This window comes from Pseudophryne corroboree, chromosome 1 (assembly GCF_028390025.1).
Source record: "Pseudophryne corroboree isolate aPseCor3 chromosome 1, aPseCor3.hap2, whole genome shotgun sequence".
In the NCBI taxonomy this organism is placed as follows: domain Eukaryota; kingdom Metazoa; phylum Chordata; class Amphibia; order Anura; family Myobatrachidae; genus Pseudophryne; species Pseudophryne corroboree.
The window spans coordinates 839362460-839376871 of record NC_086444.1 but is presented as its reverse complement, the minus strand read 5'-3'; the positions used below and the strand labels follow the sequence as shown (position 1 = coordinate 839376871).

The following is a 14412-nucleotide window of genomic DNA, read 5'->3' as shown; positions in this document are numbered from 1 at the left end:
CAGCTCAGTGACAGACGAACCTCCGGAGTCAAGGAGAGCATTTGAGACCTGATCCGGTGAGGTAGGCAGTTCCACTTGGAGAGGATTAACCGTTGGAGAGGTGGGAATGAAATTGAGAGTACTCTACCATGTCGAATGCCGACACCATGAGGCCTAGTACTTGCATCGCTGAGTGTATGGACACTCTCTGGCGAGAGAGGAAGTATCTGATTTTGACCTGAAGCTTCAGGACTTTCTCTGGAGACGAGAACAATCGTTGGTTGTGTGTGTCCAGCAATGCTCCCAGGTGCATCATGCTATGAGCAGGGACCAGCGAGGACTTCTTCCAGTTGATGAGCCACCCGTGGGCTTGTAGGAATTGTACAGTCAGTCCCAAATGACTGAGGAGAGCCTCTGGGGAGTTCGCCTGGATCAGTAAGTCGTCCAGATACGGCATGATCCTGAAACTCTGACGTGTGGAGGAAGGGGCGCCGGGAGGTGCTGTGGTTGGGGGAGTGGCGGCTTCATTGGGGCTGCGGGAGGGGGAGGGCTGAGTGAGGGGGTGCAGTGGGTGGGAGTCCGGAGCCACCGCAGGTGGGGAAGGGGCGTGTGTGTGTGGGGAGGGGGGGCGCCGGAGGTGCTGTGGTTGGAGGAGTGGCGGGTGCGGGGGAGACGCGGATGGGGGAGGGTGTTCGGATGTGTTATGGTTGGGGGAAGGCCAAATGCGGGGGGTTGCGTGGATGGCGGAGGGGTCAGGAGGTGCGAGTGGGGGCTGCGAATAGGGGCCAAAGGCGCTGCAGATGGGTGAGGGGCAGGTGCGGGGCTGCCGCTGATGGGGGAGGAATATATAGGAGATACACCAACATGTACATTACAGCATGTTAGGATCTGGTGACAGGAATACTTTCACCTTCATACAGGAGCAATGCACTCTAGTCACATAGCTGTATTACAGCAGGGCTTACATATATGCACTTGTGCTATATATACACACTATACTGTATATATAGGTGTTAGGGAGGGGTGGCACGCACTAAATTCATGGTTAACACCCCCCCTCATCACCACCACCACACATGTGCTGATGTCACCGCAACACTTACCCCCAAAGAGGTGCGGGGAGAGTTGAGAGGGCAGCGATCAGATCAGTAGCTGGTAGCCTCCTCCAGCGTGCGCCCGCTCCCTGCCTCCCTCCTCAGTTATGCTGCTGCCGGAGTCCCTGGCTGCTCCCGGTATGCTGAGCACGGCCTGACTGAGCAGGGCCGGGATGCGGATCCCCCCTACAGATCAGCACCGGGAGCCCAAACCTGGCGGTGTGTGCTCCGCTCCCCCTGTGTCGCCTCCAAGTGCCCACCATGGATGTACGGGTACCTGGCCAAGGGGGAGGAGGAGGCGGCAATCACCACCCGGCCCCTATGGGCCCCCGGACCGTGTGGGAAGGGATGTCTGAGCCGGAGTACGCCCGTGTCCGACCGCCTGAGGACGTGCTGCTGCTATGGCGTCCGGCCATTCCCAGCGCACAGCCGTCCGGGTAACCTTGCATCCACCGGGTGCTGTGGCGTCAGTCTGCAGCATGCGGCGGGTCTGTGGCCGGTCACCTCCTATAGGTCAGCGCGCAGGTACATGTACGCACGGTGCTGTCAGATCCCTGCTGTCAGTGTGCCTGGTGCCGCCGCCTGGGTTACCTGTAGCGGCGGCGGGCGTGTGTGCCCAGCTGCATGTGCACACTGTGTATGCATGGCACAGAGAGGGCACAGCAGTCGGCTGGAGTATGCAGCCCTCCCTCACAGAACTGTGACTCCGCCCAGCGCTGTGCGTTAGACACACAGACACAGAGTTACAGATCTGGGCCAATATATAGGAGATGAGTTTTAACAATAAATTTAAATGCTGTGTGTTTTATTATCTACATTCAACAAATAATGTTCTTGTCTATGGACTAGTTTGGCTTTAGAATAATGTTTGTATTATAATAGGATTTTAATTACCTACCGGTAAATCCTTTCCTCGTAGTCCGTAGAGGATGCTGGGGTCCATATTAGTACCATGGGGGTACAGAGGGGTCCACTAGGAGCAACTGGCACTTTAAGAGTTTGAGAGTGTGGGCTGGCTCCTCCCTCTATGCCCCTCCTAACCGACTCAGTCTAGAAACTGTGCCCGAGGAGACTGACAACTTTGAGAGAAGAACTTTACATACAGTAGATAGTGGCGAGATTAACACCAGCTCACACAAGGCGGCAAACCAAGCATACTAGCTTGAAACTCAGCAACAGCTGAACGTTACTAAACCAAGTAACGAGGTAGTACTTAACTAAGAACAAGGCCGTACTGAACCAGATAACCACTGCAGGATAATGAAGCGCTGGGCGGGCGCCCAGCATTCTTTCCGGTCTACGAGAAAAGGATTCACCGGTAGGTAATTAAAATCCTATTTTCTCTTACGTCCTAGAGGATGCTGGGATTCATATTAGTACCATGGGGATGTACCAAAGCTCCCAGAACGGGAGGGAGAGCGCGGAGGCTCCTGTAGTACTGATTGACCAAACTTTAGGTCCTCAGAGGCTAAAGTATCGAACTTGTAGATCTTAGCAAACGTGTTCGACCCTGACCAAGTAGCCGCTTGGCAAAGCTGTAAAACCGAGACACCCCGGGCAGCCGTCCAGGAAGAACCCACCTTACGAGTAGAGTGGGCCTTAGCAGACTTAGGACACGGCAATCCTGCTGTAGAATACGCATGCTGAATAGTGAACCTGATCTAGCAAGAGATCGTCTGCTTAGAAGCAGGATACCCAAGTTTCTTGGGATCATACAGGACAGAGTCCAATTTTCTGTGACGAGCAGTCCTCTTCACAGATTTTCAGAGCCCTTACAACATTCAAGGACTTTGATAAATTGAGGAGTCAGTAGCAACTGGCACCACAATAGGTTGGTTGATATGAAATGCAGACACAACCTTCGGAAGGAACTGCTGACGTGTCCGGAGCTCAGCTCTATCTTCATGGAAGATCAAGTAGGGGCTCTTACAAGACAAATCCCCCAGCTCTGACACACGTCTAGCAGAAGCTAAGGCCAACAAAGTGACAGCCTTCCACGTGAGAAATATGACCTCAACCTCCGGTAGAGGCTCGTACCAATCCAACTGGAGGAACTGTAACACCACGTTAAGATCCCAGGGCACCGTAGGCGGCACAAAGGGAGGCTCGATGTGCAGAAACTCTTGCAGAAAAGTCTGAACCTCAGGGAGGGAAGCCAACTGTTTCTGGAAGAAAATAGATAGGGCCGAAATCTGGACCTTTACGGATCCCAACCTCAGGCCCCTATCCACACCTGCTTAAAGGAAGAGGAGAAACCATCCCAGTTGAAACTCCACCATAGGAAAACTCTTGGACTCGCACCAAGATACATATTTTTTCCAAATGCGATGGTAATGTTTAGACGTTACTCCACTACTAGCCTGTATCAGAGTAGGAATAACCTTGTTCAGAATGCCTTCCGAGCTAATATCTGGCGTTCAACCTCTATGCCGTCAAACGTAGCCGTGGTAAGTCTTGATAAGCGAACGGCCCCTGCTGCAGCAGGTCCTCCCGAAGAGGCCTCGGCTCTTCTAGCAGTAGATCCTGAAGAACCACGTACCAAGCCATTCTTGCCCAGTCTGGAGCAATGAGGATTGCCTGAACTCTTAATCTCCTTATGAGTTTTAGAACTCTTGGAATGAGTGGAAGTGGAGGAAACACGTACACCGACTGGAACACCCAAGGAGTACCTAGGGTGTCCACCGCCCTGGCTTGCGCGTCCCTCGACCTGGAACAATACCGCCAAAGCGTCTTGTTGAGACGAGAGGCCATCATGTCTATTTGAGGTACACCCCAAAGATCTGTTACTTCCGTGAACACCTCCGGATGGAGGCCCCACTCTCCTGGTTGGATATCGTGTCTGCTGAGGAAGTCCGCTTCCCAGTTGTCTACTCCCGGAATGAAGATTGCTGATATCGCCAACGTGTGTTTTTTTGCCCAGAGGATGATTATTGTTACCTCTGACATTGCAGCTCTGCTCTTCGTTCCGTCCTGTCGGTTTATGTAAGCCACCGTCGTTACATTGTCCGACTGCCCCTGAATGGCTCGATCTCGCAGAAGATGGGCCACTTGGAGAAGACCGTTGTAGACGGCTTTTAGTTCCAGAATGTTTATGGATGGCTGGATTCCAGACTTGACCACCTTCCTTGGAAGGTTACCCCCTGAGTGACTGCGCCCCAGTCCCGGAGACTCGCATCCGTGGTTAGAAGGATCCAGTCCTGAATCCCGAACCTGCGTCCCTCCAGAAGGTGACGTAGTTGTAGCCACCAGAGTGAAAACCTGGCTTTCGGCGACAGACGTATTCTCTGGTGCCTGTGTAGTTGAGATCCCAACCACTTGTCCAGGAGATCCAGTTGGAACGGCCGAGCATGAAACTTTCCGTACTGTAGAGCCTCTAAAGAGGCCACCATCTTCCCCAGAAGGCGAATGCACTGAAGAACCGAAACCCGGGGCTGGCTTCAGGACCTCCCGGACCATTGTTTGTATCACTAATGCTTTCTCCTCCAGGAGAAACACCCTCTGCACTTCCATGTCGAGGATCATTCCCAGAAAAGACAACCTCCTGGTCGGCTCCAAATGTGATCTTGGAAGGTTCAGGATCCAACAGTGTTCCCCGAGATGAGTCGTGAGAACAATAGACTACAACAATTTCTCCCTGGACGATGCCTTTATCAGCAGATCGTCCAGATATGGGATTATGTTCATCCCTTGTCTGCGGAGGAGAACCATCATCTCCGCCATCACCTTGGTGAACACCCTCGGTGCTGTGGAGGCGCCGAATGCCAGTGCCTGAAATTGATAGTGACTGTCCAACAGTGCAAATCTGAGATAAACCCGATGCGTCAGCCAAATCGGAATATGGAGATACGCATCCTTGATATCCAGGGATACCAGAAATTCTCCCTCCTCCAGATCTGAAATAACTACTCAGAGACTCCATTTTGAATTTGAATGCCCTCAGGTAAGGGTTCAATGATTCAAATTTCAAAATTGGTATGACTGAACCATCCGGTTTCGGTACCACTAAAAAGTTTGAACAACAACCCTTGTTTCGCATATGAGGTGGAACTGGGACAATGACATGTGACTTTTCCAATTTTAGGATAGCTTCCTGTAGGATAGCCTTGTCCGTCAGCAAAGCTGGCAAGCCTGATTTGAAGAATCGGTGAGGCGGGAGTTGAAACTACAGTCTGTACCCTTGGGACACAATATTCTGTACCCAGGGATCCAGGCCAGACGACACCCAGACGTGTCTAAAACGTCTGAGTCTCGCACCCACCAGCCCGTCCTCCAGGCTTTGAGGTCCACTGTCATGCTGAGGATTTTGAGGAACCAGAAGCAGGTCTCTGGTCCTGGGAGCCTGCGAGTGCAGGCTTTTTTTGATTTTGCCCGACCACCTCTAAAGAAAGTGGTAGGAGGCTTGGACATTTTTACCTTAGCGGCTGAAGAAAATGGATTCTTGGTAGAAGGTGTAGCAGAGGGAAGGAAAGGTGACTTACCCGCGGTTGCCGTGGAAATCCACGCATCCCACGCTTTTCCAAATAGAGCCTGACCTGTGTAGGGTAGGTTCTCCACACTTCTCCTGGATTCCGCGTTTGCAGACCATTGGCGTAGCCAGAGTGCTCTGCGCGCCGAGACCGACATGGAAGATATCCGTGCAGTCCGCGTCCCCAGGTCCTTCATGGAATCCACCATGAACCCCGCAGAATCCTGTATGTTACGTAAAAACAATTCAATGTCACTTCTATCCATTGTATCCAAATCCTCTAGTAATGTGCCTGGCCACTTTACTATGGCTTTAGAAATCTATGCACAGGCAATAGTGGGTCTTTAACGCAACTCCTGAAGCAGTGCAAATGGATTTGAGCGAAGTGTCAATTTTACGATCAGCTGGTTCTTTTAACGCGGTAGATCCAGGGACAGGTAAAACCACCTTTTTAGACAGTCTGGAGACAGATGCGTCCACAATGGGTGGGTTAACCCATTTTTTCCTATCTTCCTCAGAGAAGGGAAAAGCAACCAGAACCCTTTTTGGGATCTGGAATTTTTTCTCCGGGTTTTCCCAGGATTTTTCAAATATAGCGTTTAATTCTTTAGACGCAGGGAAAGTTAGCGAGGCTTTCTTATTGTCAGTGAAGTAAGCCTCCTCAACCTGCTCAGGTGTGGTGTCAGTAATATTTAACACATCTCTAATGGCCTCAATCATGAGCTGCACCCCCTTAGCAAGGGATGACGCCACTCTCAGCACCTCCCCATCACCGTCTGCAGTATCAGAATCGGTATCAGTGTCATCTTGCATGATTTGGGCAAGTGCACGTTTCTGTGGGAACATGCTAGGGGATTTTGCAGGAATAGGGACAGAGCCTGACCAAACTGCCATAGACTTCTTCAACACCTGAGTTCCAGTCTCAGTATTAGCCTCAACAATGGGGATTCTGAGACAAAGCATTATAATCCTGTGTACATGGAATGGATCCCTCCTGAGAGGAAACATCTTCTGCAGCACATAACACCGAGTGCCTAGACATGGCTATGTGAGATAGTAAACACCTACACACACACAGGGAAATGTCAGACACAGCCCCCCCCCAAGCATGCCACAGAGAGAAACAGAGATTGGAGCCAACCCACGCACAGCGCTTTTTAAGGTATAACTAATAAACTACCAGCGCTGCCTGTGTACCTCAATAGGCTACACAGACTTTACACAGCCCCCCCTCCCCCCTTCTACAATCCCCTGGTAACGTACAAGGCAGCTGGAGTTGATCTAGAGGGACATCTCTCCCTGTCAGCGCTTCTGCAGGCAGGAAAATGGCACTGAAGGCTGCTGGGTTCGCTCTGAGGAGAAGCTCAGCCCCCTTTCATGGTGCTGTCTTCCCGCTCTTCTGAAGATTATACTGGCCTGAGGAATTGTGCTGGCAGCGATCCTGGGACACTGACAGGCTTGCTGGACAGTGTAGGGTGTAGCCGCTGGCTCAGGGAGATCCTCCACCATGTACCGCTGAGCCCCGGGGGCACAGTTAATACTGCGCTCCCTACCCTGTTGCCGGCCTTCTTCACACCGGCTCCCCGCTTGCCCAGGGGGCCGGTGACTAACTAGCCACTGATCTTCTGGCTCTGTAAGGGGGTAGCGGCATGCTGCTGGGGTTAACCATTCCCATGCGGCGGCAAACGTTCGATCCCCTCTGGAGCTCAGTGTCCGGTCAGCGGACATAGTGGTTCAGACCCTGCAGGGCGGATACTACTCCGCCCCTTTAGTCCCTCGAAGCAGGGAGGCCATTGCCAGCAGCCTCCCTGTAAAATAATAAACTCTAACAATAAACTTTAACTAAAGAAGCTCTGTAGAGCTCCCCTAGCTGTGACAGGCCCCTCCGGGCACATTTTCTAAACTGAGTCTGGTAGGAGGGGCATAGAGGGAGGAGCCAGCCCACACTCTCAAACTCTTAAAAAGTGCCAGTGGCTCCTAATGGATCCATCTATACCCCCATGGTACTAATATGGACCCCAGCATCCTCTAGGACATAAGAGAAATGTAGTTTGAGTGAAAATGGTTTCAGTGTTCTATCTTTACTTACCACATAAGATTAAATTATAAGCATGAATTCTCTAAGGTCATAAAATATTAAGTAATCTGTCTATAACTTTGGGAAACCCCTTGCGTCAAGTGATTTTTAGGTGTTGGTCATTTTTGACAAACGCATTTGTATGTAAAATGAGAAATTTCATGTGTTTAATTATAACTTATTGTGGTCGTGTGAAGTCAAAGTCAGCCTATTGCCTAAACTTGTCAACTAAGAAATAGAGAAAGTAAAAGATAAATGTAGCAATATGTGAAAGTCCAGTGCTGTAACGCAGATTTACCTCATGGATTCCAACTAGCCTGGAGATTAGGTCCATAAGCATCATCTTAACTTCAAATCTTTCCTTTGAACTTTCTAACTCCTTCAACAGTTTCTCAGCAAATTCTGAAAGAACATGAAATCACTTACCTATAAATAATACGTAGCTTGGTTAAAGCGTTTTCTCACATTAAGAAGCTTAATAAAACTGAACAGTGCAGACACTCACACATAGCCATTGTTATTACAGTCTCTGCTGCCAAAGTTCAGACACACTAGCTTTAAGGGGCATATTCAATTGTGCGGAGCAGTTTTTAAAAACCCAGCAGCATGGATTACTCCCGCAGTTGCGGGGTTTTCCTATTCAATTGCAAGAGAGAAAATGAGACATTGAGTTCTATAAATAACCGAGTCTCATGTTCTCTCTAATAATTGAATAGAAAAACCGTAGAAGTGCGGGAAAAAAATCCATGCTGCAGGGTTTCTCTCACCACAAGAGCAAATCTGATTAGTTCTAAAATCTTTATTTTTAGGAAAAATCAGCAGGACTTGCCCTGGCACCCCGCTAAGGACTAATTAAGCAATTGAAAGTTTCCAGATAGCTTATTCAGTAATTACTTTCCAAAGCGGTGTCTTCTTCATCCGGGCTTAAGGTTTTCTGCAGCAGCGTGTAGGGTAAGTATGTGCAAGTTCGTGTGAGTGAACCCAACCCCCCCCAGAAGACAGCAGGGACAACTACATTTCCGAGCAGCCACCTCACCTTCCAGAAGCCCCGTTGGCTTATTGCAGCCCCAAATCCAGTGGAGAGAAAGAGGGGAGACCGCAGGACTAGTAAGTAGCCCACTATTGGGCGCAAGGTCTGAAAGGTTTATTTGCAGTAAAGACCTGGCACCCAACTAGATATGCCCCTAAGACTCTAAATTAGATTTGCTGCTCATCAGGTACACCACAGATTTTCCAGCACTGTGCCAGATAATCCATTTTGCTGGACTAACAGAGGTCAAGTAATACTAATACGGTAATACACCTCTGACCAACTAATAATGAATCACCGGTATTTCTAAAGCATTATAGATTAACAGAAACATAAACGAAACAACTAATAAATGTGAATTAAAGATTAAATAAGATTTAAAAAAAAAAAAAAAAAAATCTTTAATTCACATCTATTAGTCGTTTAATATACACAGCGCCACCAAGTAGCTCCCAGTGACCTAAGATGGGAAAAAAGAGGATTTATATTTTTACGTGGTTAAATCCTTTTCTTAGAATTCATAGTGGGCACTGGGAACACTGGGTATAGTCTGGAGAGGAGAGAGTCTGGGCACCAAATAGTTACAATTTTTTCCCAGCAGTCCAAGACTCCCTTCTCCACTATCTATACCCCACCCCCAGCCACTTGCCAGCCAAGTTAGTTAGCAATTCCACAGCAGGAGCAAGGAGAAGGAATAACGGCACACACTCAGTAACGCACTCACAGGAGAAGCGTTCAGAGAACCGGTACCCTAGGCAGTAACCCCCGGAAGCCTGCTGCGTCAGGGGGTGGGTGCTCCATGCCCTTTATTGACTCGAAGAAAAAGGATTCAACCGAGTAAGAACCTTACTAAATCCTCTTATCTTCTTTTGTCTTCTAGGGTCACAGGGAACACTGGGATGTTCAAAAGCTGGGCCACTAAGGGCAGGGACGCCTCTGAGCTGCACTGAGAACTGTACGCCAGTAGGCTGCGTCTGAAGATGCCAAGGTGTCAAATGTATAAAAACGAATAAAAAAATAAAAAAAGTGTGGGCAGAAGACCATGTTGCCGCTTTACAATGCTGCTCTGCACAAGCACCACACTGAACTGCCCAAGAAGCCCCCACTGACCGGGTGCAATGAGCAGCCACAATGTCAGGGAAAGGAAGATTTGCCGCAGAATAGGGGTGGTAGTTAGTCAAGCGGAGCAATCTGGCCAAAATTTGTTTTGAAGACGGCCAGCTCCGCTTGTGAACGTCATACAGGACAAAAATAATTAGACTTGCGAACATCCCTGGTCCTGTCCACGTAAGTTTAGAGGGCCCTCACCACGTCAAGAGAGGCCTCTTCCGACAAAGTGTTCGGAGCATTAAAAGACGGAACCACTATTTCTTGGTTAATGTGAAGCATCGCAGCAATTGGAGGGACAAATGGCGGCTGGACACATAGGATTGAGACCTGTACCTTCAAGGTCGAGAGGCCAAAATTCAGACCTGCCTGTAGAAAGGAAATGATTTGAGAGAGTCTCAATGGCCTGGAGTCTAATCCTATGGCGGAACACCACGCAAAGTACGTTCGCCAAACACGGTGATAAATCCTAGCCGAAGATGGCTATCGGACACTGAGCATGGCATCCTGATGCACCTGGTTTCTATGGGTTTTCTTCCTCTTGGTCACTGGTTCCATTATCTGCGGTGAAAGTGTTTTGTGTGTGTACCATTCTGCCTTCTCCTCTATCCTGCTGCTGCCTTGTGCTTGTTCACAAAACGGTCTTGCCTTTGGCTGGGGCGGGGTATAGGGGAGGATGGACCGAGGCATCCAGGGACTTCAAAAGCTTTCATTGTTTGGTGCCCGGTTCTCTCCCAACACCTGCACCCTGAAGAAGAAAACCTTTTGCTCTCAAGACGGATGTCTCAAGAGCCACCACATCAAAGAGAGATGGCTCAGATTCAGATGAAAGCACATACCATGAGAAAGAAGATCCGGTTGTTGAGGCAGACAGAGAAGTGTCGTCTGGGGGCCACCAGGATCAACGTGTCGCCCTCTAGCTTGAATTTGCAAGGCACCCGCTGGATCATTAAAACATGAGGGAAGACATAGATGAGTGGAAACATCCACAGCACCAGAGCGTCCACTAGGAGAGCTCCAGGAACCCTGGTGTGGGAACAGTACCTTGGTAGTTGACGGTTGTGCAGAGACATCATCATATCTTTGTCTGACACGCCCCACATGCTGACCAATAACTTAAAGATGTCTGGATGCAGAGCCCACCCGCCTCAATGTACATCCTTGCTGCTTAAGAATTCCCCCTCCCAATTCTAAACTCTGGGAATAAACACATCCAACAGAGATGGAAGGTACCGCTCTGCCCAGCGAAGGATGTGGCAGGCTTCCTTCACAGACAGTCCTGGTAGTTTATGTAGGCAACAGCTATCACGTTTTTCGAGTGTACTTTATCTGGACATCCCTGGAGGAGGATGGGATTAGCAGGAGGATGGGTACAGCCCTGTACACCGCCCCGAGTTCCATGACAATGATAAGTAGCTGGCTCTCATGAACCGCCCACCAGCATCGGAACATCTGCTGACAAGATGTGGAATCTAGCAGAGCTCCTAACTGCAACATCTCCTGAGAAGGTGTTAGCGAAGACTTGCGCCAATTGATCTTCTAACCGTGGGACTGTAGAAGATACACAGTTAGCACAAGTGGGAATAGTCCCTGTTGGTCGGCATGCTGACCGTCGGGATGTAGGTACCGGTATTGTGATCGCCGGTCACATAACTACGCCCCCGACCAGAAGGTAGTTCAGATAGGGAACTAGGCTGCTATGACCTTAGTGAACATCCAAGGTGCCATGGAAGGGCCAAACGGTAATGCCCGAAATTGGTAATGATCAGACTGAATCACAAATCTTAGGAAGTGCTGACAGCTGGCTCCGATAGGGATGTGTAAATATGCTTCCTGGATGTCCAATGATGCCATAAATTCCCCTAGTTCCATTACCAAGATAATGGTATGAAAAGACTCCATGCGGAATCTGGCATCCAGGCATTCCACAGTGGCTTCCACTGGTGCTTGGTGTTAATTGGCAGTGAGGGCATCCTATAGGACGACTGACGCTGTCCGCTTAAAAGCTAACAAAATGAAATAAAAATAAACAGGGGGAGCACCTAATACAGCCCCCTTATAAAACTAAAACTGGCTGAACAGTAGATGGGGGTGGAGTATAGTGGAGAGGGTGTCTGAGGCTGCGGAGAAAAAATTGGTAACTATCTGGTGCCCAGACTCTCTCCTCTCCAGGCTACACCCAGTGTTCCCTAGTGGGTAAAAATCGGTAGTGTACCTTTAAGTGAAGGTTCCTTTTGACGTCTAATGAATTTACATCATAAAGCGTTTACAGCATTGAGCTGACTGACACGGCTTTGCAACTTTGAGTCTAAGTGCTAGTACAAACTCTGATGTTGAGGTTTTATATGGTGTATGAGAAGCACACCTTTCCTAACCGTATAAAGTATAGAGCTAACCTTTTATCACATACATTTTTACAGCCCAGGTTTTGAGATATTACCTGACCAATTTAAATTAGGATAATAACATAAACCTGCCTTTAAAAACAAAAATCACATGAGGTAGTAAACACAGTGCAAAATTAATAATGCAAATTACTCGGTGTCCTACAACAGAACGTTGTAAGGCTGTAAGCCAGGGGCTAACTAAACTAATTAAACACTTTGTTTATAAAAGTATGTTTGTAGCAGAGTACATATTTACCTTGAGGATCATGCACCAAATGTATAGCTGAAAAGTTGTAGACCTCTGGTCTTTTCTTCTTTTTATGTTTCTTAGCGATTCAGAGAGAGAAATAAAAATAAGATTTTACTCACCGGTAAATCTATTTCTCGTAGTCCGTAGTGGATGCTGGGTACTCCGTAAGGACCATGGGGAATAGACGGGCTCCGCAGGAGACTGGGCACTCTAAGAAAGATTTAGGACTACCTGGTGTGCACTGGCTCCTCCCCCTATGACCCTCCTCCAAGCCTCAGTTAGGACACTGTGCCCGGAAGAGCTGACACAATAAGGAAGGATTTTGAATCCCGGGTAAGACTCATACCAGCCACACCGATCACACCATATAACTCGTGATAGGAACCCCGGTTAACAGTATGATAACAATGGAGCCTCTGAACAGATGGCTCGCAATAACAACCCGATTTTTGCAACAATAACTATGTACAAGTATTGCAGACAATCCGCACTTGGGATGGGCGCCCAGCATCCACTACGGACTACGAGAAATAGATTTACCGGTGAGTAAAATCTTATTTTCTCTGACGTCCTAGTGGATGCTGGGTACTCCGTAAGGACCATGGGGATTATACCAAAGCTCCCAAACTGGCGGGAGAGTGCGGATGACTCTGTAGCACCGAATGAGAGAACTCCAGGTCCTCCTCAGCCAGGGTATCAAATTTATAAAATTTTGCAAACGTATTTGCCCCTGACCAAGTAGCAGCTCGGCAAAGTTGTAAAGCCGAGACCCCTCGGGCAGCCGCCCAAGATGAGCCCACCTTCCTTGTGGAATGGGCTTTTACATTTTTAGGCTGCGGTAGTCCCACCGCAGAATGCGCCAGCTGAATAGTGCTACAAATCCAGCGCGCGATAAACTGCTTAGAAGCAGGTGCACCCAGCTTGTTGGGTGCATATAGAACAAACAGCGAGTCAGTTTTCCTGACTCCAGCCGTCCTGGAAACATAAATTTTCAGGGCCCTGACTACGTCCAGAAACTTGGAATCCTCCAAGTCCCTAGTAGCCGCAAGCACCACAATAGGCTGGTTCAAGTGAAAAGCTGATACCACCTTCGGGAGAAACTGAGGACGAGTCCTCAACTCTGCCCTATCCATATGGAAAATCAGATAGGGGCTTTTACAAGACAAAGCCGCCAATTCTGACACCCGTCTGGCTGAAGCCAGAGCCAACATAACCACTTTCCACGTGAGATATTTTAAATCCACAGTCTGAAGTGGCTCAAACCAATGTGATTTTAGAAATTCCAAGACCACATTGAGATCCCAAGGTGCCACTGGGGGCACAAAAGGAGGCTGAATATGCAGGACTCCCTTGACAAAAGTCTGAACTTCAGGCAGTGAAGCCAGTTCTTTCTGGAAGAAAATCGACAGGGCCGAGATCTGGACCTTAATGGACCCCAATTTGAGGCCCAAAGTCACACCTGCTTGCAGGAAGTGTAAGAAACGACCCAGTTGAAATTCCTCCGTTGGGGCCTTCTTGGCCTCACACCAAGCAACATATTTCCGTCAAATGCGGTGATAATGCTTTGCGGTGACATCCTTCCTGGCTTTGATCAGGGTAGGGATGACTTCCTCCGGAATACCTTTTTCCTTTAGGATCCGGCGTTCAACCGCCATGCCGTCAAACGCAGCCGCGGTAAGTCTTGGAACAGACAGGGTCCCTGCTGCAGCAGGTCTTGTCTGAGCGGCAGAGGCCAAGGGTCCTCTGCAAGCATCTCTTGAAGTTCCGGGTACCAAGTCCTTCTTGGCCAATCCGGAGCCACGAGAATAGTTCTCACTCCTCGCCTTCTTATTATTCTCAGTACCTTTGGTATGAGAGGCAGAGGAGGAAACACATAAACCGACTGGTACACCCACGGTGTCACTAGAGCGTCCACAGCGATCGCCTGAGGGTCCCTTGACCTGGCGCAATACCTTTTTAGCTTTTTGTTTAGGCGGGACGCCATCATGTCAACCTGTGGTTTTTCCCCAACGGTTGACCAGCA

At 49.1% G+C, this 14412-nt stretch overlaps 1 protein-coding gene across 1 annotated transcript in view; it reads right to left on the bottom strand.

The window, feature by feature from the left end:
- Positions 1–14412, bottom strand: part of SDAD1 (SDA1 domain containing 1) — a 221128-nt gene that overhangs the window by 115563 nt on the left and 91153 nt on the right. The window contains exons 10-11 of the mRNA XM_063919903.1: positions 12396–12465; positions 7914–8017 (exon numbers count right to left, since the gene is read on the bottom strand). Coding sequence (XP_063775973.1) covers positions 7914–8017; positions 12396–12465 — 174 coding nt within the window. The remainder of the gene's footprint in view (positions 1–7913; positions 8018–12395; positions 12466–14412) is intronic.